This window comes from Ranitomeya variabilis, chromosome 2, assembly GCF_051348905.1.
Source record: "Ranitomeya variabilis isolate aRanVar5 chromosome 2, aRanVar5.hap1, whole genome shotgun sequence".
In the NCBI taxonomy this organism is placed as follows: Eukaryota; Metazoa; Chordata; class Amphibia; order Anura; family Dendrobatidae; genus Ranitomeya; species Ranitomeya variabilis.
This window is the reverse complement of record NC_135233.1, coordinates 358002883-358029514: the sequence shown is the minus strand read 5'-3', so window position 1 is coordinate 358029514 and position 26632 is coordinate 358002883. Positions and strand designations below refer to the sequence as shown.

Genomic DNA, 26632 nt, shown 5'->3' with positions numbered 1-26632 from the left:
ATGATTGATTAAAGAAAGGTAAAACTCCCTTTGTCCTACTTGTGTTTGATTTGTTTCTTGAAAGGATTCATGCCAGCAGTGCAGCAGACCTGTTTTTCCTCCCTCCATTAATCCATGCCAGATTTATCATAGCACTCCAAACTAGTGACAGACCATACTCCACTGATCCAGTACAAAGAGCCAGCTGTTATCTGTGAATGATGGGAGCCAGCAGCCCACTGAGAGCCACTTGCAGTTTCTAATTGACTCTCACTGGGGGTAAAATTACTGTTAGTCCGCCAGTGGTATCAATTCTCAGTTTTCACTGTGTCATACTGTGAGGAGTTTCCATAAATATGTGTTTTTCTGCTTGTGAATGCATATTTAATGTGGATCAATTTAGTATCCAAAAGAGTCGGCTCTATTTGGTGATTGAAACCAATTGATTCTGCTCACTAAAAAGTGGCCTGACGATCACTAACCCTGACTTCACGCCAAGCTGAGACTGAGTAAGCACTGACAGCAGAAGTGTTGTGTAACAGCTGTAACTCTGCACTTTACCTCATCTAACCTGGTTTTATTGATTACATGTTGGAACACTGCCCTGTACTTGCACGAAAAATACACAATGAAACAGAACAGACGGAGCTGTAGGGGCTGAGGCTCAAGATGGCTCTGTCTATTTCAGCAACAATTCTCCTGGCTACTGGAGTCACTCTCCTTATTTATCTCATGAAATGGTGGGGTAAGATCAAACAGAAGGACCTGCCACCAGGACCTACCCCTCTGCCCGGCTTGGGGAATATCCTTCAGATCAGCACTACAGAAATGCCACAGTCATTAATTAAGGTAAGAAAACTTATTTGTAATCTTACTCTTCATACGGAACTGGTTAGGCTACGTTCACATTAGCGTTAAGCTAATGTGCGTCGGGTTTGCGTCGGCGACGCAGCGGCGACGCATGCGTCATGCGCCCCTATACTTAACATGGGGGACGCATGCGTTTTTTTTCGTTGCGTTGTGCGACACATGCGTCTTTTTTGCCGCAAGCGTCGGACCAAGAAAACGCAACAAGTTGCATTTTTCTTGCGTCCGATTTTCAGCAAAAACCGACGCATGCGTCGCAAAACGCAGCGTTTTTGCGTGCGTTTTGACGCGTTTTTGCGTGCGTTGTGCGTTGCGTCGCCGACGCAACGGTGCACAACGCTAGTGTGAACGTAGCCTAATATAGTGATTCCAACAATAACTTTGCTGTGAAAGTAACAGTAGTTTCAGCATAATCCAGTGATAGATAAAGGAAACCTTAGGGATTGTGAGTACTCTAGGTGAAATGCCGAGAGACAAAGAAAACCCTATATTAAGGGTCACCTATCTAACCCAAGAAGAGGTATGAAACCTGCTAAATAAGATTAAAATAGATAAATCTCCAGGTCCCGTCGACATACACCCACGAGTACTAAGAGAACTAAGTAATGTAATAGACAAACCATTATTTCTTATATTTAGGGACTCTATAGCAACAGGGTTTTTCCATAGGACTGGCACATAGCAAATGTGGTACCAATATTCAAAAATAGCTGTAAAAGTGAACCTGGAAATTTTAGGCCAGTAAGTCTAACCTCTATCATTGGTAAAATATTTGAAGGGTTTCTGAGGAATGTTATTCTGGATTATCTCAATGAAAATAACTGTTTAACTCCATATCAGCATGCGTTTATGAGGAATCGCTCCTGTCAAACCAATCTAATCAGTTTTTATAAAGAGGTAGCTATACTGGACCAAGCTGAGTCACTGGACGTGGTATATCTTGAGTTTTCTAAAGCGTTTGATACCGGGCCACACAAGAGGTTGGTACAAAAAAATGAGAATACTGGGTCTGGGGGAAAATGTGTGTAAATGGGTAAGTAGCTGACTTAGAAAGCAGAGAGTTGTTATAAATGGTATATTCTCTAACTGGGTCGCTGTGACCAGTGGGGTACCGCAGGGGTCGGTGCTGGGACCTGTTTTCTTTAACATATTTAATAATGATCTGGTAGAAGGTTTACACAGTAAAACATATTTGCAGATGATGCAAAACTATGTAAAGCAGTCAATACAAGAGAAGATAGTATTCTGCTACAGATCGATCTGGATAAGTTGGAAACTTGGGCAAAAAGGTGGCAGATGCGGTTTAACAATGATAAATGTAAGGTCATACTCATGGGAAGAAGGAATCAATATCACCATTACACACTGAATGGGAAACCACTGGGTAAAGCTAACATGGAGAAGGACTTGGGGATCCTAGTTAAGATAGATATACCTGGAGCAGCCAGTGCCAGGCAGCGGCTGTCAAGGCAAACAAAATCATGGGGACCATTAAAAGAGGTCTGGATACACATGATGAGAACATTATACTGCCTCTGTACAAATCCCTGGTTAGATCACACATGGAGTACTGTGAACAGTTTTGGGTACCAGTGCTCAGGAACGATATAATGGAACTAGAGAGCGTAAAAAGGAGGGCAACAAAATTAATAAATGGGAGAGGGAACTACAATACCCATAGAGATTAGCAAAAATAGGATTATTTAGTCTAGAAAAAAGACGACTGAGGGGCGATCTAATAACCAAGTATAAGTATATAAGGGGACAATACAAATATCTCTCTGAGGACATGTTTACGCCAAGGAAGGTGACGGTCACATGGGGGCATTCTCTGTGTCTGGAGGAGAGGTTTTTCCACCAACATAGAAGATTCTTTACTGGTAGGGCAGTGAGAATCTGGAATTCCTTGCCCGAGGAGGTGGTGATGGCGAACTCAGTCTAGGGGTTCAAGAGAGGCCTGGATGTCTCCCTGGAGTGTAACAATATTGTACCTTACAGTTATTAGGTTCTTTAGAAGGACGTAGATCTGGGGATTTATTCTTACAGAATATAGGCTGAACTCGATGGCAAATGTCTTTTTTCGGCCTTGCTAACTATGTTACTCTATAAAATCACTGTCACATTGGCTAATTTATCACAGTTTGTTCCTCCTGCTCAGTTGGCTAAATACAGATGGCCATCCCCTGTCAAACTTACAGTGTGAAAGAGAAAAAGAGGGGTATTTGATGCCCCCACTTCTTATGTTGGACTGATAAATACTTAAAAAGGGAGGTATTATGATGATTATTGAAAGTTAGACAACCTGAAAACCTAATTCCAAAAAGATGTGACACTGTGTAAGATGATACAATTACAATCTATGTATATAAAAATGTGTGTGTGTGTGTGTGTGTGTGTGTGTGTGTGTGTGTGTGTGTGTGTGTGTGTGCGTGTGTGTGTGTGTGTGTGTGTGTGTGTGTGTCGGCAACCAATCACTAAGCATCTTTCATTTCACCAGAGCTGTGTTTATAAGAAGCTGAGCTGTGATTGGTTGCTATGAGCAACAGTTTTCCTTTTTGAAAGTTGTAGTAACTGAGGCCTATTATTCTTATCATTTCTATGGTGCTATCGTCCTTCTGTAAAGCTGGAAATAACATCATTTATTACTGTGCCGACACAGACTGCAGGTGGAGCCCAGGGAGAGCCCAGTATCATACAAGATAGGATTAGACACAATGCTCAGCAGACTGTATCACACAGGATAGGATTAGATACACGACCCAGTATCACACAGGACAGGATTAGATACATGGCTCAGCAGACAGTAACACACAGGATAGGATTAGATACACAGCCAAATATCACACAGGATAGGATTAGATACACGGCGCAGCAGACAGTATCACACAGGATAGGATTAGATACACGGCTCAGCAGACTGTATCACACAGGACAGGATTAGATACGCGGCTCAGCACACAGTATCACACAGGATAGGATTAGAGACACAGCTCAGCAGACAGTATCACACAGGACAGGATTAGATACGCGGCTCAGCACACAGTATCACACAGGATAGGATTAGAGACACAGCTCAGCAGACTGTATCACACAGGACAGGGTTAGTTACATGACTCAGCAGACAGTAACACACAGGATAGGATTAGAGACACAGCTCAGTAGACAGTATCACACAGGATAGGTTTAGAGACACAGCTCAGCACTAGTGTTGAGCAATACCGTCCGATACTTGAAAGTATCGGTATCGGAAAGTATCGGCCAATACCGGCAAAATATCGGATCTGATCCGATACCGATACCCGATACCAATACAAGTCAATGGGACTCAAGTATCGGAAGGTATCCCTGATGGTTCCCAGGGTCTGAAGGAGAGGAAACTCTCCTTCAGGCCCTGGGATCCATATTAATGTGTAAAATAAAGAATTAAAATAAAAAATATTGATATACTCACCTCTCCGACGCAGCCTGGACCTTACCGCTGTGAACCGGCAGCCTTCTTTGCTTAAAATGAGCGTGTTCAGCACCTTCCATGACGTCACGGCTTCTGATTGGTCACGTGCCGCTCATGTGACCGCCACGCGACCAATCAGAAGCCGTGACATCATCCCTCAGGTCCTAAATTCCTAGAAGGGAATTTAGGACCTGAGGGATGACGTCGCGGCTTGTGATTGGTCGCGTGGCGGTCACATGAGCGGCACGCGACCAATCAGAAGCCGTGACGTCATGGAAGGTGCTGAACGCGCTCATTTTAAACAAAGAAGGCTGCCGGTTACCAGCAGTGATGTCCAGGGGCCTCCGGACAGGTGAGTATATCAATATTTTTTATTTTAATTCTTTATTTTACACATTCATATGGATCCCAGGGCCTGAAGGAGAGTTTCCTCTCCTTCAGACCCTGGGAACCATACACTGGAAACTTCCAATTCCGATTCCCGATACCACAAAAGTATCGGATCTCGGTATCGGAATTCCGATACCGCAAGTATCGGCCGATACCCGATACTTGTGGTATCGGAATGCTCAACACTACTCAGCACACAGTATCACACAGGATAGGATTAGAGACACAGCTCAGTAGACAGTATCACACAGGATAGGATTAGAGACACAGCTCAGCACACAGTATCACACAGGATAGGTTTAGAGACACAGCTCAGTAGACAGTATCACACAGGATAGGATTAGATACACGGCTCAGCGGACTGTATCACACTTCATATGATTAGTTACAAGACTCAGCAAACAGTATCACACAGGATAGGATTAGTTACACCACTCAGCAGACAGTAACACACAAGATAGGATTAGATACATGGTTCAGCACACAGAATCACACAGGATAGGATTAGAGACACAGCTCAGTAGACTGTATCACACATGATAGGATTAGTTACACAGTTCAGGAGACAGTATCATACAGGATAGGTTTAGGTATACAGCTCAGCAGACAGTATCACAGAGGACAGAATTAGATACACAGTTCAGCAGACGGTATCACACAGGATAGGATTAAATACACAGCTCAGCAGTCAGTATCACACAGGATAGGATTAGATACACAATTCAGGAGACAGTATCACACAGGATAAGATTAGGTACACAGCTCAGCAGACAGAATCACACAGGACAGAATTAGATACACAGCTCAGGAGATGATATCACCCAGGATAGGATTAGATACACAGCTCAGCAGCAGGATTTGCCAAAGGAGAGGACCTTTTCATTCCAAGAATTCCACTTATTCCATCTGATTTGCCTTTTGATTTTAAAAGCCTCCAGTTTCCACTTCGACTGGCATTTGCAATGTCCATTAACAAGGCTCAGGGACAGTCCTTGAAAGTAGTGGGGATCAATTTGCAATCTCCATGCTTTTCCCATGGTTAACTTTACGTGGCCTTTTCAAGAGTTGGAACTGCCAAAAATCTGTTCATCTTTGCAATGGCAGTGATATCCCTAAAGAATGTGCTTTCGGGGTCGGGGTGAGGGGACGCAGAACAGACACACAGCACCTCCGTTATAGGTAATATCTTCATTTAGGATTGATTTTTGGGACTAGTATTTGACTTGCTGTGGGCAACACTGACATTGTGATTTGCATGTATTGAATTTGATGTATTGATCAATAAGGGGATGTTACATTTATATAATACCGCTTTATTTCATTATATTACTAACCCCACATGGCTAAATGTCATATCTGTGTGCCTCTCACAAGCAAATTCTTTAGGGATATCACTGCCATTGCATGTTTAGTCCCAGTTTTCATTGATACATATAGGGAGCACATATGTTGATCATATAACATTTAGTATCATTACACTTGCTTAATATATCTGTGGTGCCTCATAAATTATTTCTTATAAGCATAGCAGTGTTTTTGTGTCTGCATTATGATTGTTAATGTACAATATCCCTCGCACCATTAACTTTAGTTTATTATTGATGTGTTCACCTGTTCAGTGTCACTTGACAGTAATTTTGCTTTTTAATTGGTTTTATGTATTACTAAATAAAAGTTATTTTTTATTCCTATTGTGGAGCGCCCCCAGACGCAGGGCCGCAGGGTACTCGCTACCGGGCTTCTCTGTCTCAGTTCTGGGGTTGTCACGGTGGCTAGACCCGGTCCGTGACCCTGCTAAGGGGCGTCCAGTGAAAGGTGTAGGTGAAGCGTGGTGCAAGTCACGATGAATAACGAGGACACAGGGTTGCAGTCTCTTTACCTCTTTACTGAGGGCTTCGGGATCCTCAATCCAGAGTACTGTTAACAGGGCTGGCTGAGACCGACCGGTCCGACGGCACATCCAGAGTTTCCTTTGCAGGTGGAAATCAGTGTCTACCTTCTAGCACCTGTGTGTTGTAGTACCTCCCTGCTGAGCACCACGGGATAGTCCTCACAACTGTCGTGTATGTTTCTGTTCTTTCTCTCTCTTCGTCCCCCAGATGATATGGCTAGGATGCACCCGTATGACGGGGAAGGCCTGGAGCTATTTTATAGGGACCCTAGGGACGCCCCTCTCCCACAGTTTGCCTCTGTTGTCTTCGTTAGGTGTAATGGTGAGACAGCCAACCTGTAGTTAACTTCCCGGCCGTAGTCTAAAGTAATGCGTGGAGTCTCTTACTTTCTCGGCATTCCGGCCACCGGCTACGCGCCTCAATAGGATGTTGCCTCGATCTTACAGCACGACTCCTACTGGTGTTAGCTCCTTTTTGCTGTATTCCCATTTCTCACTCTTCACAATAAACCTCGCTTCTTGTCCTTTCCCAGGACTCTGCCAGGATCCCACCCCTGACAGGCCCTCTCTCTAGCTCTTCCCAGCTACTTTCTCCCCCACTTCCTGTCCAACCCCCCAGTTTTACCAAAGTGTGAGGGGTGGCCTACTAGATAGAACCACTCCCCCTGGTGGCCGGAGTGTGAAGTGTAATGTGTGTCTGTGATACCTGGTAAGGTGAACTCCTTTAGTGCCATCAGACATACCATCACTCCCCTTAGCGGCGGAGTGACAGTACTGCAACGACCAGGACTCTGGGGCGCTGCAATTGCATTCGAGATCTCTTCATATTTCCATAAGTACTATGTAAAATATGGAATTGTATGGTATTGTATGTAGAAGTGCCCCTTTTATTACTTTGGACATATTGGTTGATAAACTGAACATTTTTGCAGTGGTCTCTTAATTTTTTCTATATATATATATATAGTACAGACCAAAAGTTTGGACACACCTTCTCATTTAAAGATTTTTCTGTATTTTCATGACTATGAAAATTGTACATTCACACTGAAGGCATCAAAACTATGAATTAACACATGTGGAATTATATACTTAACAAAAAAGTGTGAAACAACTGAAATTATGTCTTATATTCTAGGTTCTTCAAAGTGGCCACCTTTTGCTTTGATGACTGCTTTGCACACTCTTGGCATTCTCTTGATGAGCTTCAAGAGGTAATCACTGGGAATGGTTTTTACTTCACAGGTGTGCCCTGTCGGGTTTAATAAGTGGGATTTCTTGCCTTATAAATGGGGTTGGGACCATCAGTTGTGTTGTGCAGAAGTCTGTTGGATACACACCTGATAGACCTACTGAATAGACTGTTAGAATTTGTATTATGGCAAGAAAAAGCAGCTAAGGAAAGAAAAACGAGTGGCAATCATTATTTTAAGAAATGAAGGTCAGTCCGAAAAATTGGGAAAACTTTGAAAGTGTCCTCAAGTGCAGTGGCAAAAACCATCAAGCGCTACAAAGAAACTGGCTCACATGAGGACCGCGCCAGGAAAGGAAGACCAAGAGTCACCTCTGCTTCTGAGGATGTTTATCCGAGTCACCAGCCTCAGAAATCAGAGGTTAACAGCAGCTCAGATTAGAGACCAGGTCAATGCCACACAGAGTTCTAGCAGCAGATACATCTCTACAACAACTGTTAAGAGGAGACTTTGTGCAACAGGCCTTCATCGTAAAATAGCTGCCAGGAAACCACTGCTAAGGATAGGCAACAAGCAGAAGAGACTTGTTTGGGCTAAAGAATACAAGGAATGGACATTAGACCAGTGTAAATCTGTGTTTTGGTCTGATGAGTCCAAATTTGAGATCTTTGGTTCCAACCACGGTGTCTTTGTGTGACACAGAAAAGGTGAATGGATGGACTCTACATGCCTGGTTCCCACCATGAAGCATGGAGGATGAGGTGTGATGGTGTGGGGGTGCTTTGCTGGTGACACTGTTGGGGATTTATTCAAAATTGAAGGCATACTGAACCAGCATGTCTACCACTGCATCTTGCAGCGGCATTCTATTCCAATCGGTTTGCATTTAGTTGGACCCTAATTTATTTTTCAACAGGACAATGACCCCAAACACACCTCCAGGCTGTGTAAGAGTTATTTGACCAAGAAGGAGAGTGATGGGGTGCTACGCCAGATGGCCTGGCCTCCACAGTCACCAAACCTGAACCCAATCGAGATGGTTTGGGGTGAGCTGGACCGCAGAGTGAAGGCAAAAGGGCCAACAAGTGATAAGCATCTCTGAGAACTCCTTGAAGATTGTTGGCAGACCATTCCCAGTGACTACCTCTTGAAGCTCATCAAGAGAATGCCAAGAGTGTGCAAAGCAGTCATCAAAGCAAAAGGTGGCTACTTTGAAGAACCTAGAATAAGAATAAGAATGCCTTCAATGTAAATGTACAATTTTCATAGTCATGAAAATATATATATAGTATGCAAACCCATAGTTCTGTGCCAACAGTTTATGCAGATATGATGATAATTGTAAGTTAATGTCAGTGCACAATCCCACACAAAGTACTGTGAAAAGTGTCAGACAGTTGTGGAAAAAATGCTGCAAGATAAGAATTCTATCTATCTATCTATCTATCTATCTATCTATCTATCTATCTATCTATCTATTCTATCTGTCTATACATTATAACATTAGTTTCACTGTCAAAAATTAAAAGCGCTTAGGACAGTATACTTTTATTAGGATCCTGTATAATAAGCTGATTATAAAGGATGCCTGCCACTATGTACCATCAGCATTTAGCTGTGAGCTGTGAAAAAACCCTGCAACAAGAATTTAATGTGTCTTCAGCACCTCCACAGGAGAAATGAAGTATTACATTTTGCCCTTAATTGACTAAATGTAATCCAAGCACATGTTGGCTCCTCCAGTGAGATGCTCTTTGTTCATTCTACTCTTCTCACCAGCTAATAAATTTGGTAGCTACTATGGGATTCCTACTATAAACTCAAAAATGTATACGTCTGTGTACAGTAAAGATATATATCTTTGTACCATGTTAGCCAGTGGATAGAAAAATATTTAGAATTGAGAGTCCTCAGTGGTTGATACCTTTTAATGGCTAACTGATATCTATCCACTGGCTAACACGGTACCAAGATATATATCTTTCCTGTATCCAGGTAGCCATTAAAAGGTATCAACCACTGAGGACTCTCAATTCTAAATATTTATATACGTCTGTGTAGCAATTACATCTTTTCTTCAGGGATCTCAACATTTTTTACATTTTTAGGCTGGCTTCACACTTGCGTTGGGCAGAGTTGCGAAGGGCTGCGTAGTTCCTCCATTAAGCCCTGCCCACTGCCGCACCTCTTCCATTCATATCTGCCTATGTCGGCAGGCGTCCTGAGTACCTATCCTTAACATTGGGTATGCAGGCTATGCGAATGTATGCGGATGCCTACGCATGCATCGTTTTGACGCTGCACCGAACTGCATCGAACGCAACATGTTGCATTTTGTTGCCGTCACGCAGCGTAAAATGAACGTAGCCCTCCTCAGCTGTGCCCAATGCAAGTGTGAAACCAGCTTCAGATAGTAAATATACAGTTTTTGCCTACAGTATATCTTACTTGTTTGGAGGATAAATTCACCAGATTTTAAGATTTTTATTTCTCTCTAGCTAAGTGAGACGTATGGACCTGTCTATACCATCTATTTTTCAAACCATCGGACCATAGTACTGATTGGGTATGATGCCGTGAAGGAAGCATTGGTGGACTGCAGCGACGCATTTAGTGACAGGGGAGACATAGGAACAGGAGAGATTTTTTTTAAAGATTTTGGTAAGTTAAAGTAAATTAGTGTAATACCAAAAATATGATACTTTGCCATGATATTAACCCCTTTCTGCCATCTGACGTACTATCCCATCCATGTACCCTGGCCCGTCTGACCATGGACAGGATAGCACATCATTGGCGATCGTCCGCGCACACGGGTGGTATGTTGCCGATAGCAGGCGGATGTCAGCTGATTCTCACAGCTGATACCTGGCCCTTTAACCCCCGGAACACTGTGATGATGCAAGATCGCAGTGTTCTGGTGCCGGCAGAGGCATAGAGAAGCATTGCGCAGGGAGGGGGCTCCCTGCGTGCTTCCCTCAGAACAATGCGATGTGATCGCGTTGTCCTGAGGTTCTCCTTTCAGACCTCCAGCTCCAAGATGGCCTTCCGGGTACTGCAGGGAGGTGGCCTCTCAGTGCCTGTTGAGAGCAGGCATCGGCAAGCCTCCTTCACTTCCTGTCAGATCGCTGATCAGATACAGTGTAGTGCAAAGTGTCAGATCAGCGATCTGACTTTATATAGTGATGTCTAGGGTTGAGCGACTTTCATTTTTTTAAGATCGAGTAGGGTTTTGGGAAACCCGATTTTGTCCAGAGTCGAGTCGAGTGCAGTCGGCCGATTATCGCTAAAAGTCGGGGATCGACCGAAACACGAAACCCAATGCAAGTCAATGGGGAAGCATAGTCGGCAGTGAGTGGAGGCCAGGAAAACACCTACAGTGCCCATTTTAATGCCAAAAACATCCATTCTTGTTTCTGAAGCTTGCCAATCTTAATTAACTGTATAATAATAGTTGGGCATAAGGAATTGGGGGAAAGTTGTGGGGGGAGTAGGGCTGGCTCAAGTTTTTCGTGGGCCCAGGAAATGCGGACTACGTCACGGCGGTGTTGCAGGGAAAGGTAAGTATTTAAAAGTTGCAAGTGCTGTGATCCTGAGCAAGCAGGGGGGGCCCACTCGTTCGCATTGCCACTGGCACAGGGCCCCTCAAAGTACGGCGGTGTGTTTGCATGGCGGGGGCGCCTCCCACCAGCAGCGACACTTTTGCGTACTCTGAGGGGCCCTGTGCCAGTGACGTCGCCAACGAGTATGCCCCCCCACCTGATGAAGGAACCTGCACTTTCATCTGCACCTTCCTCTTTGTCCCTGTGTAAGGTGGTATAACATGCGGGAAGGGGAACCTTACTTTCAGCAGGGTCAGATTCTGGCTGTGTAGAGTACAAGGGGAATGTAGTGGTCTAGGTCAATGTACCAGCAGACTCATTTAGCAGTGGCTGGGCAATGGGCAGGATGAGGAGGAAACAGATATAGGGCCAAAGAATAAAGTAGGCTACATGCAGTTCAAAATTGGTAACAGGACTAAACAGGCGGCATTGCTTTGTTCAGTGGAGTAGCAAACCCAAGAGCAGCAGACACTGTTTCAAGGGCCTAACCACACTAGTAGGCCAAATGCAGTTTAATATCTGATAGTATAGGGCGAAAGCCAGAATGTGGAAGCTCAGCTTTGTTCAGTTGAGGACAACACCAGGGAGGGGCAGACACCTTTAGTAGGCCGGAAAAGCCTATTGCATTTTTTAAAATGGTAATTTGGAGCAGAAGGTTGAAGCTCAGCTTTATTTAGTTGAGGGCAACACCAGGGAGGGGCAGAAGCCGTTAGTAGGCCCTAACCACCATTTTTTTTTTTTTTAAAACCACTTAATGAGAGCCGGAAGGTTGAAGCTCAGCTTTATTTAGTTGAGGACAACACCAGGGAGGGGCAGAAGCCGTTAGTAGGCCCTAACCACCATTTTTTTTTTTTTTAAAACCACTTAATGAGAGCCGGAAGGTTGAAGCTCAGCTTTATTTAGTTGAGGACAACACCAGGGAGGGGCAGAAGCCGTTAGTAGGCCCTAACCACCATTTTTTTTTAAAAACCACTTAATGAGAGCCGGAAGGTTGAAGCTCAGCTTTATTTAGTTGAGGACAACACCAGGGAGGGGCAGAAGCCGTTAGTAGGCCCTAACCACCATTTTTTTTTTAAAACCACTTAATGAGAGCCGGAAGGTTGAAGCTCAGCTTTATTTAGTTGAGGACAACACCAGGGAGGGGCAGAAGCCGTTAGTAGGCCCTAACCACCATTTTTTTTTTTTAAACCACATAATGAGAGCCGGAAGGTTGAAGCTCAGCTTTATTTAGTTGAGGACAACACCAGGGAGGGGCAGAAGCCGTTAGTAGGCCCTAACCACCAATTTTTTTTTTTTTAAAACCACTTAATGAGAGCCGGAAGGTTGAAGCTCAGCTTTATTTAGTTGAGGACAACACCAGGGAGGGGCAGAAGCCGTTAGTAGGCCCTAACCAAAGTTGAAGGCCAAATGCAGTTTAATTTCTGATACTATAGGCCGAAAGCCAGAAGGTGGAAGTTCCGATTTAGACAGTGGAGGACAATTTGAATTAGGGACTGCAGACAGACTTAGTAGGCTGTCCCCTGTGGACCATGCATCCACCACATTAACCCATTGCGCCGTAATGGACACGTAATCTTCCGTGGCCATGCCTACAGGTCCATGCGTCTGTTGTCAGGTGCACCTTTGTACTCACAGATTGCCAGAGTGCATGGACAATGCGGTCTTCTACATGCTGGTGGAGGGTTGGGATGGCTTTTCTCGCAAAAGAAGTGTCGACTGGTTAGCTTGTAGCGTGGTACAGCGTAGTCCATCATGGCCTTATTAATAGTAAATAAAATATATAACTAGGCTCTATGAACTTTTAAATAGGTTCCAGGGGTACACGGGCAGCATTGGTGTGGTCAGTGGAGGAGTATTGCAAGTAGGGGCTGCAGACAGGCTATCAAAGGCCTAAAATAACAAACAGTAGGCAGTCATGGCAGTTTTACATCGGTTACATGGATACACAGGCAGGCACTCCAGGCAGCATTGTGCTCAGTGGAGGAGTATTGCAAGTAGGGGCCGCAGACAGGCTATCAAAGGCCTAAAATAACAAACAGTAGGCAGTCATGGCAGTTTTACATCGGTTACATGGATACACAGGCAGGCACTCCAGGCAGCATTGTGGTCAGTGGAGGAGTATTGCAAGTAGGGGCCGCAGACAGGCTATCAAAGGCCTAAAATAACAAACAGTAGGCAGTCATGGCAGTTTTACATCGGTTACATGGATACACAGGCAGCTAGGTGGTGAGTGGAGGAGTATTTAAAGTAAGGACCGCAGACAGGCTATCAAAGGCCTAACATAACAAACAATAGGCTCATGGCAGTTTTACAGCGGTTACATGGATACACGGGCAGGCAGCTTGGTGGTGAGTGGAGGAGTATTTAAAGTATGGACCGCAGACAGGCTTCGAAGGCCTAACACAATAAAATGGGCTGGCTGTAGGCACTTTAAAATTGGTTCCAGGGGTACACGGGCAGCAGTGGTCTGGTCAGTGGAGGACTAGTGGAAGTATGGACCGCAGACAGGCTTCGAAGGCCTAACACAATAAAATGGGCTGGCTGTAGGCACTTTAAAATTGGTTCCAGGGGTACACGGGCAGCAGTGGTCTGGTCAGTGGAGGCCTAGTGGAAGTATGGACCGCAGACAGGCTTCGAAGGCCTAACACAATAAAATGGGCTGGCTGTAGGCACTTTAAAATTGGTTCCAGGGGTACACGGGCAGCAGTGGTCTGGTCAGTGGAGGCCTAGTGGAAGTATGGACCGCAGACAGGCTTCGAAGGCCTAACACAATAAAATGGGCTGGCTGTAGGCACTTTAAAATTGGTTCCAGGGGTACACGGGCAGCAGTGGTCTGGTCAGTGGAGGCCTAGTGGAAGGAGGGACCGCAGACAGGCTTCGAAGGCCTAACACAATAAAATGGGCTGGCTGTAGGCACTTTAAAATTGGTTCCAGGGGTACACGGGCAGCAGTGGTCTGGTCAGTGGAGGCCTAGTGGAAGGAGGGACCGCAGACAGGCTTCGAAGGCCTAACACAATAAAATGGGCTGGCTGTAGGCACTTTAAAATTGGTTCCAGGGGTACACGGGCAGCAGTGGTCTGGTCAGTGGAGGCCTAGTGGAAGTATGGACCGCAGACAGGCTTCGAAGGCCTAACACAATAAAATGGGCTGGCTGTAGGCACTTTAAAATTGGTTCCAGGGGTACACGGGCAGCAGTGGTCTGGTCAGTGGAGGACTAGTGGAAGTATGGACCGCAGACAGGCTTCGAAGGCCTAACACAATAAAATGGGCTGGCTGTAGGCACTTTAAAATTGGTTCCAGGGGTACACGGGCAGCAGTGGTCTGGTCAGTGGAGGACTAGTGGAAGGAGGGAGCGCAGAAAGGCTTCAAAGGCCTAAAATAACAAACAATAGGCTCATGGCAGTTTTACAGCGGTTACATGGATACACGGGCAGGCAGCTTGGTGGTCAGTGGAGGAGTAGGGACCGCAGACAGGCTATCAAAGGCCTAAAATAACAAACAATAGGCTCATGGCAGTTTTACAGCGGTTACATGGATACACGGGCAGGCAGCTTGGTGCTGAGTGGAGGAGTAGTGCAAGGAGTGTCTGTCCCAGTACTCCCAAAATATAAATAGATGTTAATGTCTCGCAAAACAACCAAAACAAAAAAAAAGATGGCATACTTAGGTACAGGGGTGGGCTCATCTGCTGTGTTTCTGACATAGTAATTTGGCAGTAACTATTTAATGGTGCCAATATAGGACACAGACACAGACTACTTTAAGTTGCATCATAGATGTCTACAAATTTGTATTGTCAGTGCCAGACATTGAATGATGTCAGCGAATAGACTAAAGATTGGTGGAGCTGTGCGACATAATTTTGCACGTAGTACAGCCCAGTTTGAGCTGGGGTAGGGGGGAACTCTCTTGAGGCCGGCGGGACCGCCCCAGGGCCACTCATGTTACAACGGTGTGTCTGACGTTGGGTGCGCACCACCACCGCCAGAGACACTACATTGTACTATGAGGGACCCAGTAGCAATGCCGTCAACCAAAAGCGAGCACACCCACCTCTTCAGACAAACAGCAGTCTCACGGGTGCTTGCGCCAAGTCGCGATACCACGGCCCCGTGTGGGGAGTTTGGCCATTTAGGGAGGTGTAAACATGTCGTATGCTGTACAATCTGCAGCAGCAAATTAGACATTAGAAAAGTAATTCACAGGCAAGAGCTTTTCATAGGAAAGCTAGGTGTCGGCCGGGCAAGGTGGGGCAAAAGATTTTGAAATCCAGTTGTGGTTCATTTTAATGAATGTTAGATCGTCAACATTTTGGGTAGCCAGACGAGTCCTTTTTTCGGTTAATATTGACCCTGCAGCACTGAATACTCTTTCTGATAGGACACTTGCTGCCGGGCAAGCAAGCTCCTGCAATGCATATTCTGCCAATTCTGGCCAGGTGTCTAATTTGGAGGCCCAGTAATCAAATGGGAATGACGGTTGAGGGAGAACATCGATAAGGGATGAAAAATAGTTAGTAACCATACTGGACAAATGTTGTCTCCTGTCACTTTCAATTGATGCAGCAGTACCTGTCCTGTCTGCGGTCATAGCAAAATCACTCCACAACCTGGTCAGAAAACCCCTCTGTCCAACGCCACTTCTGATGTGTGCACCCCTAACACTCCTAGTCTGCTGCCCCCTGGAGCTCGTGTGAGAACGATCACGTGCGCTGTGTGCTGGGAATGCCTGAAGCAAACGGTCAACAAGAGTTGATTGTTTGGTTGCTAATATTAGTTCCAAGTTCTCATGTGGCATAACATTTTGCAATTTGCCTTTATAGCGTGGATCAAGGAGGCAGGCCAACCAGTAATCGTCATCGTTCATCATTTTCGTAATGCGTGTGTCCCTTTGTAGGATACGTAAGGCATAATCCGCCATGTGGGCCAAAGTTCCACTTGTCAAATCTCCGGTTGTGATTGGTTGAGGGGCAGTTGCAGGCAAATCTACGTCACTTGTGTCCCTCAAAAAACCAGAACCCGGCCGTGACACGCAACCAATTTCCTGTGCCCCCGTGAAAGTTTCCGCATTAAAAATATACTCATCCCCATCATCCTCCTCGTCCTCCACCTCCTCTTCGCCCGCTACCTCGTCCTGTACACTGCCCTGACCAGACAATGGCTGACTGTCATCAAGGCTTCCCTCTTCCTCTGGTGCAGACGCCTGCTCCTTTATGTGCGTCAAACTTTGCATCAGCAGACGCATTAGGGGGATGCTCATGCTTATTACGGCGTTGTCTGCACTAACCAGCCGTGTGCATTCCTCAAAACACTGAAGGACTTGACACATGTCTTGTATCTTCGACCACTGCACACCTGACAACTCCATGTCTGCCATCCTACTGCCTGCCCGTGTATCCTCCCACAAATAAATAACAGCACGCCTCTGTTCGCACAGTCTCTGAAGCATGTGCAGTGTTGAGTTCCACCTTGTTGCAACGTCTATGATTAGGCGATGCTGGGGAAGGTTCAAAGACCGCTGATAGGTCTGCATACGGCTGGCGTGTACAGGCGAACGTCGGATATGTGAGCAAAGTGCACGCACTTTGAGGAGCAGGTCGGAGAACCCAGGATAAGTTTTCAATAAGCACTGCACCACCAGGTTTAAGGTGTGAGCCAGGCAAGGAATGTGTTTCAGTTGGGAAAGGGAGATGGCAGCCATGAAATTCCTTCCGTTATCACTCACTACCTTGCCTGCCTCAAGATCTACTGTGCCCAGCCACGACTGCGTTTCTTGTTGCAAGAACTCGGACAGAACTTCCGCGGTGTGTCTGTTGTCGCCCAAACACTTCATAGCCAATACAGCCTGCTGACGCTTGGCAGTAGCTGGCCCATAATGGGACAACTGGTGTGCAACAGTGTCATCTGCCGATGGAGTGGTTGGCCGACTGCGTTCTGTGGAAGAGCTGTAGCTTCTGCAGGAGGACGAGGAGGAGGAGGAGGGGGTGCGAACGCCTACAGCCAACTGTTTCCTAGACCGTGGGCTAGGCACAACTGTCCCTAAATTGATGTCGCCTGTGGACCCTGCATCCACCACATTCACCCAGTGTGCCGTGATGGACACATAACGTCCCTGGCCATGCCTACTGGTCCATGCATCTGTAGTCAGGTGCACCTTTGTACTCACAGATTGCCTGAGTGCATGGACGATGCGCTGTTTAACATGCTGGTGCAGGGCTGGGATGGCTTTTCTGGAAAAAAAGTGTCGACTGGGTAGCTCGTATCGTGGTTCAGCGTACTCCATCAGGGCTTTGAAAGCTTCGCTTTCAACTAACCGGTAGGGCATCATCTCTAACGAGATTAGTCTAGCTATGTGGGCGTTAAAACCCTGTGTACGCGGATGCGAGGATAAGTACTTCCTTTTTCTAACCAGAGTCTCATGTAGGGTGAGCTGGACTGGAGAGCTGTAGATCGTGGAACTTTCGGGTGTGCCGGTGGACATGGCAGACTGAGAGACGGTTGGAGACGGTATTGTTTCCGCCGGTGCCCTACATGCAATATTTCCTCCTACAAAACTGGTGATTCCCTGACCCTGACTGCTTTTGGCTGGCAAAGAAACCTGCACAGATACTGCCGGTGGTGCGGAAAATGGTGGCCTTACAGTGACGGAAGGGATGTTGCGTTGCTGACTAGCTTCATTGGCCGAGGGTGCTACAACCTTGAGGGACGTTTGGTAGTTAGTCCAGGCTTGAGAATGCATGGTGGTTAAGTGTCTATGCATGCAACTAGTATTTAGACTTTTCAGATTCTGACCTCTGCTTAAGCTAGTTGAACATTTTTGACAGATGACTTTGCGCTGATCAGTTGGATGTTGTTTAAAAAAATGCCAGACTGCACTCTTCCTAGACTCTGATCCCTTTTCAGGGATTGCAGACTGAGCTTTAACCGGATGGCAACGCTGTGCTCCAACAGGTTTTGGCTTTGACACGCGTTTTGGTCCAGATACGGGCCCGGCAGATGGAACCTGTTGCGATGTTGATGCCTGCTGCGGCCCCTCCTCCACCTCCGCTTCTGAACTACTGCCGCCTGCACCCTGTTCCCCCAATGGCTGCCAATCGGGGTCAATAACTGGGTCATCTATTACCTCCTCTTCGAGCTCGTGTGCAACTTCGTCTGTGTCACTGTGTCGGTCGGTGGTATAGCGTTCGTGGCGGGGCAACATAGTCTCATCAGGGTCTGATTGTGGATCTGTACCCTGAGAGGGCAATGTGGTGGTCTGAGTCAAAGGAGCAGCATAGTACTCTGGCTGTGGCTGTGCATCAGTGCACTCCATGTCAGAATATACTTGTAATGGGCATGGCCTGTTAAATGTTTCACTTTCTAAGCCAGGGACGGTATGTGTAAAGAGCTCCATGGAGTGACCCGTTGTGTCGCCTGCTGCATCCTTCTCTCTTGTTGTAGTTTTTGCTGAGGAGGACAAGGAAGCGACTTGTCCCTGACCGTGAACATCCACAAGCGACGCGCTGCTTTTACATTTACCAGTTTCGGAAGAGGAGGCAAAAGAGCTAGAGGCTGAGTCTGCAATGTAAGCCAAAACTTGCTGTTGCTGCTCCGCCTTTAAAAGCGGTTTTCCTACTCCCAGAAAAGAGAGCGTTCGAGGCCTTGTGTAGCCTGACGACGAAACTGGCTCCACAGCTCCAGACTTAGGTGGAATATTTTTATCCCCACGACCACCTGATGCTCCACTACCACTACCATCATTACCAGCTGACAATGAACGCCCACGACGACCTCTTGCACCAGACTTCCTCATTGTTTTAAAATCTTAACCAAAGTAACTTTATTTGTTGCTATCAAACAACTTACACGGTGAGCTATAACTTCAGTATGATTTCAATATCCCTTAACAGGTTGGTGAGACCACAAGGAAAATCAGGCACAATGTTACACACTCTGTTTTCTGTGGCACAAAATCACAGAGATGACACACACGCAGGACTGTCACTCAAGCACTAATGTCAATATTAATCTCCCACCTAATTTATTTATTTTTTTTTCTCAGGGAGACTTTAGAAACCAAATAATATTAAAAAAAAAAAAAAAAAGGCTTTCTATGGCCCACAATTAGAGAGAGAGAGGTGGCACAACCAGGAGTCAAGACTGGCGCACAAGCTGAAAGGGCAATATTACTCTCCCACTGTTTTTTATGTTTTTTTTGTTTTTTTCAGGGAGACTTTAGAAACCAAATAATATTAAAAAAACCAAAAAAAAAAAAGGCTTTCTATGGCCCACTGAATGAAAGGGAGAGAGGTGGCACACCCAGGAGTCAAGACTGGCACACAAGCTGAAAGGGCAATATTACTCTCCCACTGTTTTTTTAGGTTTTTTTTTTTTTTTCAGGGAGAATTAGAAACCAAATAATATTAAAAAAAAAAAAAATAGGCTTTCTATGGCCCACTGAATGAAAGGGAGAGAGGTGGCACACCCAGGAGTCAAGACTGGCACACAAGCTGAAAGGGCAATATTACTCTCCCACTGTTTTTTTATGTATTTTTTGTTTTTTCAGGGAGACTTTAGAAACCCAATAATATTTTAAAAAAAAAATAAATAGGCTTTCTATGGCCCACTGAATGAGAGGGAGAGAGGTGGCACACCCAGGAGTCAAGACTGGCACACAAGCTGAAAGGGCAATATTACTCTCCCACTGTTTTTTTAGGTTTTTTTTTTTTTTTCAGGGAGAATTAGAAACCAAATAATATTAAAAAAAAAAAAAAAAAAAAAAAAAATAGGCTTGCTATAGCCCACTGAATGAGAGATAGCACACACAGCAGTGGCACACAAGCCCTTACTGAGGCCAATATTTTTCTCCCACTGATTGATGTAGTGTTTTTGTGTTGAGGTAGAATTTAGAACACAAATCACGGAAAAAATAAATAGGCTTTCTATGGCCCACTGAATGAAAGGGAGAGAGGTGGCACACCCAGGAGTCAAGACTGGCACACAAGCTGAAAGGGCAATATTACTCTCCCACTGTTTTTTTATGTATTTTTTGTTTTTTCAGGGAGACTTTAGAAACCCAATAATATTAAAAAAAAAAAATAAATAGGCTTTCTATGGCCCACTGAATGAGAGGGAGAGAGGTGGCACACCCAGGAGTCAAGACTGGCACACAAGCTGAAAGGGCAATATTACTCTCCCACTGTTTTTTTAGGTTTTTTTTTTTTTTTCAGGGAGAATTAGAAACCAAATAATATTAAAAAAAAAAAAATAGGCTTTCTATGGCCCACTGAATGAAAGGGAGAGAGGTGGCACACCCAGGAGTCAAGACTGGCACACAAGCTGAAAGGGCAATATTACTCTCCCACTGTTTTTTTATGTATTTTTTGTTTTTTTCAGGGAGACTTTAGAAACCCAATAATATTTAAAAAAAAAAATAAATAGGCTTTCTATGGCCCACTGAATGAGAGGGAGAGAGGTGGCACACCCAGGAGTCAAGACTGGCACACAAGCTGAAAGGGCAATATTACTCTCCCACTGTTTTTTTATGTATTTTTTGTTTTTTTCAGGGAGACTTTAGAAACCCAATAATATTTAAAAAAAAAAATAAATAGGCTTTCTATGGCCCACTGAATGAGAGGGAGAGAGGTGGCACACCCAGGAGTCAAGACTGGCACACAAGCTGAAAGGGCAATATTACTCTCCCACTGTTTTTTTAGGTTTTTTTTTTTTTTCAGGGAGACTTTAGAAACCAAATAATATTAAAAAAAAAAAAAAAAAAAAAAAAAATAGGCTTGCTATAGCCCACTGAATGAGAGATAGCACACACAGCAGTGGCACACAAGCCCTTACTGAGGCCAATATTTTTCTCCCACTGATTGATGTAGTGTTTTTGTGTTGAGGTAGAATTTAGAACACAAATCACGGAAAAAATAAATAGGCTTTCTATGGCCCACTGAATGAAAGGGAGAGAGGTGGCACACCCAGGAGTCAAGACTGGCACACAAGCTGAAAGGGCAATATTACTCTCCCACTGTTTTTTTATGTATTTTTTGTTTTTTTCAGGGAGACTTTAGAAACCCAATAATATTTAAAAAAAAAAATAAATAGGCTTTCTATGGCCCACTGAATGAGAGGGAGAGAGGTGGCACACCCAGGAGTCAAGACTGGCACACAAGCTGAAAGGGCAATATTACTCTCCCACTGTTTTTTTATGTATTTTTTGTTTTTTTCAGGGAGACTTTAGAAACCCAATAATATTTAAAAAAAAAAATAAATAGGCTTTCTATGGCCCACTGAATGAGAGGGAGAGAGGTGGCACACCCAGGAGTCAAGACTGGCACACAAGCTGAAAGGGCAATATTACTCTCCCACTGTTTTTTTAGGTTTTTTTTTTTTTTCAGGGAGACTTTAGAAACCAAATAATATTAAAAAAAAAAAAAAAAAAAAAAAAATAGGCTTGCTATAGCCCACTGAATGAGAGATAGCACACACAGCAGTGGCACACAAGCCCTTACTGAGGCCAATATTTTTCTCCCACTGATTGATGTAGTGTTTTTGTGTTGAGGTAGAATTTAGAACACAAATCACGGAAAAAATAAATAGGCTTTCTATGGCCCACTGAATGAAAGGGAGAGAGGTGGCACACCCAGGAGTCAAGACTGGCACACAAGCTGAAAGGGCAATATTACTCTCCCACTGTTTTTTTATGTATTTTTTGTTTTTTCAGGGAGACTTTAGAAACCCAATAATATTTAAAAAAAAAAATAAATAGGCTTTCTATGGCCCACTGAATGAGAGGGAGAGAGGTGGCACACCCAGGAGTCAAGACTGGCACACAAGCTGAAAGGGCAATATTACTCTCCCACTGTTTTTTTAGGTTTTTTTTTTTTTTTCAGGGAGAATTAGAAACCAAATAATATTAAAAAAAAAAAAATAGGCTTTCTATGGCCCACTGAATGAAAGGGAGAGAGGTGGCACACCCAGGAGTCAAGACTGGCACACAAGCTGAAAGGGCAATATTACTCTCCCACTGTTTTTTTATGTATTTTTTGTTTTTTTCAGGGAGACTTTAGAAACCCAATAATATTTAAAAAAAAAAATAAATAGGCTTTCTATGGCCCACTGAATGAGAGGGAGAGAGGTGGCACACCCAGGAGTCAAGACTGGCACACAAGCTGAAAGGGCAATATTACTCTCCCACTGTTTTTTTAGGTTTTTTTTTTTTTTCAGGGAGACTTTTGAAACCAAATAATATTAAAAAAAAAAAAAAAAAAAAAAAATATAGGCTTGCTATAGCCCACTGAATGATAGCGCACACACAGCAGTGGCACACAAGCCCTGACTGAGGCCAATATTTTTCTCCCACTGATTGATGTAGTGTTTCTGTGTTGAGGTAGATTTTAGAACACAAATCACGGAAAAAATCAATAGGCTTTCTATGGCCCACTCAGTGAGAGATGGCACACACAGGGATGGCACTGTAGCAGAAATGCCAATCTTAATCTCCCACAAAAAAAAAACAAAAAAAAAAAAAAACTGTCCTACAATTACTATCTCCCTGCAGTAATGTAAGCCAGGTATGGCAGGCAGCAATAGGAGTGGACTGATGCACAAATTAAATAAAAAGTGTGGACAAACAAAAAAGATAGCTGTGCAGAAAGGAAGGAACAAGAGGATATGTGCTTTGAAAAAAGCAGTTGGTTTCCACAGTGGCGTACACACAGCAATACAGCTATCACGGAGCCTTCTAGGGCAGCCCAATGAGCTACAGCGCTGAGGGGAAAAAAAAAAAAAAATAGCTTCCACTGTTCCTGCACACCGAAGGTGGTGTTGGACAGTGGAAATCGCTGCAGCACAAGCGGTTTGGTGGTTAGTGGACCCTGCCTAACGCTCTCCCTGCTTCTGACGAAGCGGCAGCAACCTGTCCCTAAGCTCAGATCAGCAGCAGTAAGATGGCGGTCGGCGGGAACGCCCCTTTATAGCCCCTGTGACGCCGCAGACAGCAAGCCAATCACTGCAATGCCCTTCTCTAAGATGGTGGGGACCAGGATCTATGTCATCACGCTGCCCACACTCTGCGTTCACCTTCATTGGCTGAGAAATGGCGCTTTTCGCGTCATTGAAACGCGACTTTGGCGCGAAAGTCGCGTACCGCATGGCCGACAAGCACAGGGGTCGGATCGGGTTTCATGAGACGCCGACTTAGCCAAAAGTCGGCGACTTTTGAAAATGATCGACCCGTTTCGCTCAACCCTAGTGATGTCCCATCCTGGGACAATGTAAAAAAATTAAAAAAAATATTAGCATGTGTAAAAATATTTTTTTTCAAATTCCTAAATAGAGAAAAAAATTTCCAATAAATATATTTCTTTATGCAAATAAAAAAAACAATAAAAGTACACACATTTAGTATCGCCGTGACTGTAATGACCCAACCTGTAAAGCTGTCCCACTAGTTAACCCCTTTAGTGAACCCAATAAAAAACAAAAAAAGGCACAAAAACAATGTTTTATCATCATACCGCCGAACAACAAGTGGAATAACACTCGATCAAAAATCCAGATATAAATAAACATGTTACCGGTGAAAACGACATCTTGTCCCGCAAAAATCGAGCTACAATACAACATCATCATCGAAAAATTAAAAAAGTTATAGCTCTCAGAGTAAAATGACGCAAAAATAATTATTTTTCTATAAAATAGTTTTTATTGTATAAAAGCGCCAAAACATAAAAAAATGATATAAATGAGGTATCGCTGTAATAGTACTAACCCAAAGAATAGAACTGCTTTATCAATTTTACCACACACGAAACGGTAAAAACGCCCCTCCAAAAGAAATTCATGAATTGCTGGTTTTTGTTCATTCTGCTTCCCAAAAATCATAATAAAAAGCGATCAAAAAATTTCATGTGCCCTAAAATGGTACCAATAAAAACGTCAACTCGTCCCACAAAAAACTCAACCACACATGACTCTGTGGGCCAAAATATGGAAAAATTATAGCCCTCAAAATGTGGTGATGAAAAACTATTTTTTGCAATAAAACACATCTTTTAGTGTGTGACAGCTGCCAAACATAAAAATCAGCTATAAATAGTAAATCAAACCCCTCTTTATCACCCCCTTAGTTAGGGAAAAATAATAAAATAAAAAGTTATTTATTTCCATTTTCCCATTAGGGTTAGGGTTAGGGTTGAGCCTAAAGTTAGGGTTAGGGTAGGGGCTAAAGTTAGGGTTAGGGTTGGAGCTAAAGTTAGGGTTAAAGTTAGGGTTGGGGCTAAAGTTAGGGTTAGGGTTGGGACTAAAGTTAGGGTTAGGGTTGGGGCTAAAGTTAGGGTTAGGGTTTGAATTAGGGTTAGGGTTGGGATTACGATTGGGATTAGGGTTAGGGGTGTGTTAGGGTTAGGTTTGTGGTTAGGGTTATGGTTAGGGTAGGGATTAGGTTTAGGGGTGTGTTGGGGTTAGGGTTGGAGTTAGAATTAGGGGGTTTCCACTGTTTAGGCACATCAGGGGATCTCCAAATGTGGCATGGCGTGCGATCACAATTCCAGCCAATTCTGAGTTGAAAAAATCAAATGGTGCTCCTTCCCTTCCAAGCTCTGCTGTGCGCCTAGTGACTTACCCCCACATATAGGGTATTGGCGTACTCAGGACAAATTGAACAACTTTTGGAATCCAATTTCTCCTGTTACCTTTGTGAAAATAAAAAATTGGGGGCAAAAAGTTAATTTTTGTAAAAAATTAAGATTTTTTATTTTTACGGCTGTACGTTATAAACTTCTGTGAAGCACTTGGGGGTTCAAAGTGCTCACCACACATCTAGATAAGTTCCTTAGAGGGTCTAGTTTCCAAAATGATGTCATTTGGGGGCTTTCCACTGTTTAGGCACATCAGGGGCTCTCCAAACGCAACATAGCGTCCAATCTCAATTCCAGCCAATTTTGCCTTGAAAACTCAAACGGCGCTCCTTCAATTCCAAGCTCTGCCATGCGCCCAAAAAGTGGTTCACCTGCATAAATGGTATATCGTATGGTATTCAAAACAAATTGTACAACAACTTTGGGGTCCAATTTCTCCTGTTACTTTTGGTAAATAAAACAAATTGGATCAGAAGTAAATGTTTTGTGAAAAAAATTTAAATGTTCATTTTTTTTTAAACATTCCAAAAATTCCTGTGAAGATCCTGAAGGGTTAATAAACTTCTTGAATGTGATGTTCAGCACCTTGAGGGATGCAGTTTTTAGAATGGTGTCAATATTGGGTATTTTCTATCATATAGACCCCTCAAAGTGACTTCAAATGTGATGTGGTCCCCACAAAAAATGGTGTTGTCAAAATGAGAAATATCTGTTTAACTTTTAACCTTTATAACTTCCTAATAAAAAAAAATGTTGTTTCCAAAATTGTGCTGATGTTAAGTAAACATGTGGGAAATGTTACTTATTAAGTATTTTGTATGACATATCTCTCTGATTTAAGGGCATGAAAATGCAAAGTTGGAAAATTGTGAAATTTTCGCCAAATTTCAGTTTTTTTCACAAATAAACATAAGTCATATCAAATAAATATTACCACTATCATGAATTACAATATGTCACTAGAAAATAATGTCAGAAACACTGGGATTCATGCAAGCATTCCAGAGTTATTACCTTATAAAGGGACAGTGGTCAGAATTGTAAAAAATGGCCCGGTCATTAACATGCAAACCACCCTCGGGGGTAAAGGGGTTAATATAAAATATTCAACATCACTACATGTAAACCATATAATTATAGTACACTGCTCAAAAAAAATAAAGGGAACACTAAAATACCACATCCTACATATCACTGAATGAAATATTTCTGTTGCAAATCTTTATTCATTACATAGTTGAATGTGTTGAGAACAATAAAACATAAAAATTATCAATGTAAATCACAACTAATATCCCATGGAGAAGGTATGGAGTTGGAATGATGCTCAAAATCAAAGTGGAAAATCAAATTACAGGCTGATCCAACTTCAGTGGAAGTGTCTCAAGACAAGGAAATGATGTTCAGTTGTGTGTGTGTTGCCTCCATGTGCCTGTATGACCTCCCTATAATGCCTGGGCATGCTCCTGATGAGGCGGCGGATGGTCTCCTGAGGGATCTCCTCCCAGACCTGGACTAAAGCATCCGCCAACTCCTGGACAGTCTGTGGTGCAAAGTGACGCTGGTGGATGGTGCGAGACATGATGTCCCAGATGTGTTCAATCGGATTCAGGTCTGGGGAATGGGTGGGCCAGTCCA

General features: G+C 43.9%; 1 protein-coding gene across 2 annotated transcripts in view; it reads left to right on the top strand.

Moving 5' to 3' along the window:
• Positions 1–620: 620 nt before the first annotated feature.
• Positions 621–26632, top strand: part of LOC143805899 (cytochrome P450 2C8-like) — an 80360-nt gene continuing 54348 nt past the window's right edge. For both annotated transcript variants that reach the window (XM_077285651.1, XM_077285650.1), the window contains exons 1-2: positions 621–828; positions 10270–10432. In XM_077285651.1, coding sequence (XP_077141766.1) covers positions 649–828; positions 10270–10432 — 343 coding nt within the window. In that variant the 5' untranslated portion in view covers positions 621–648. The remainder of the gene's footprint in view (positions 829–10269; positions 10433–26632) is intronic.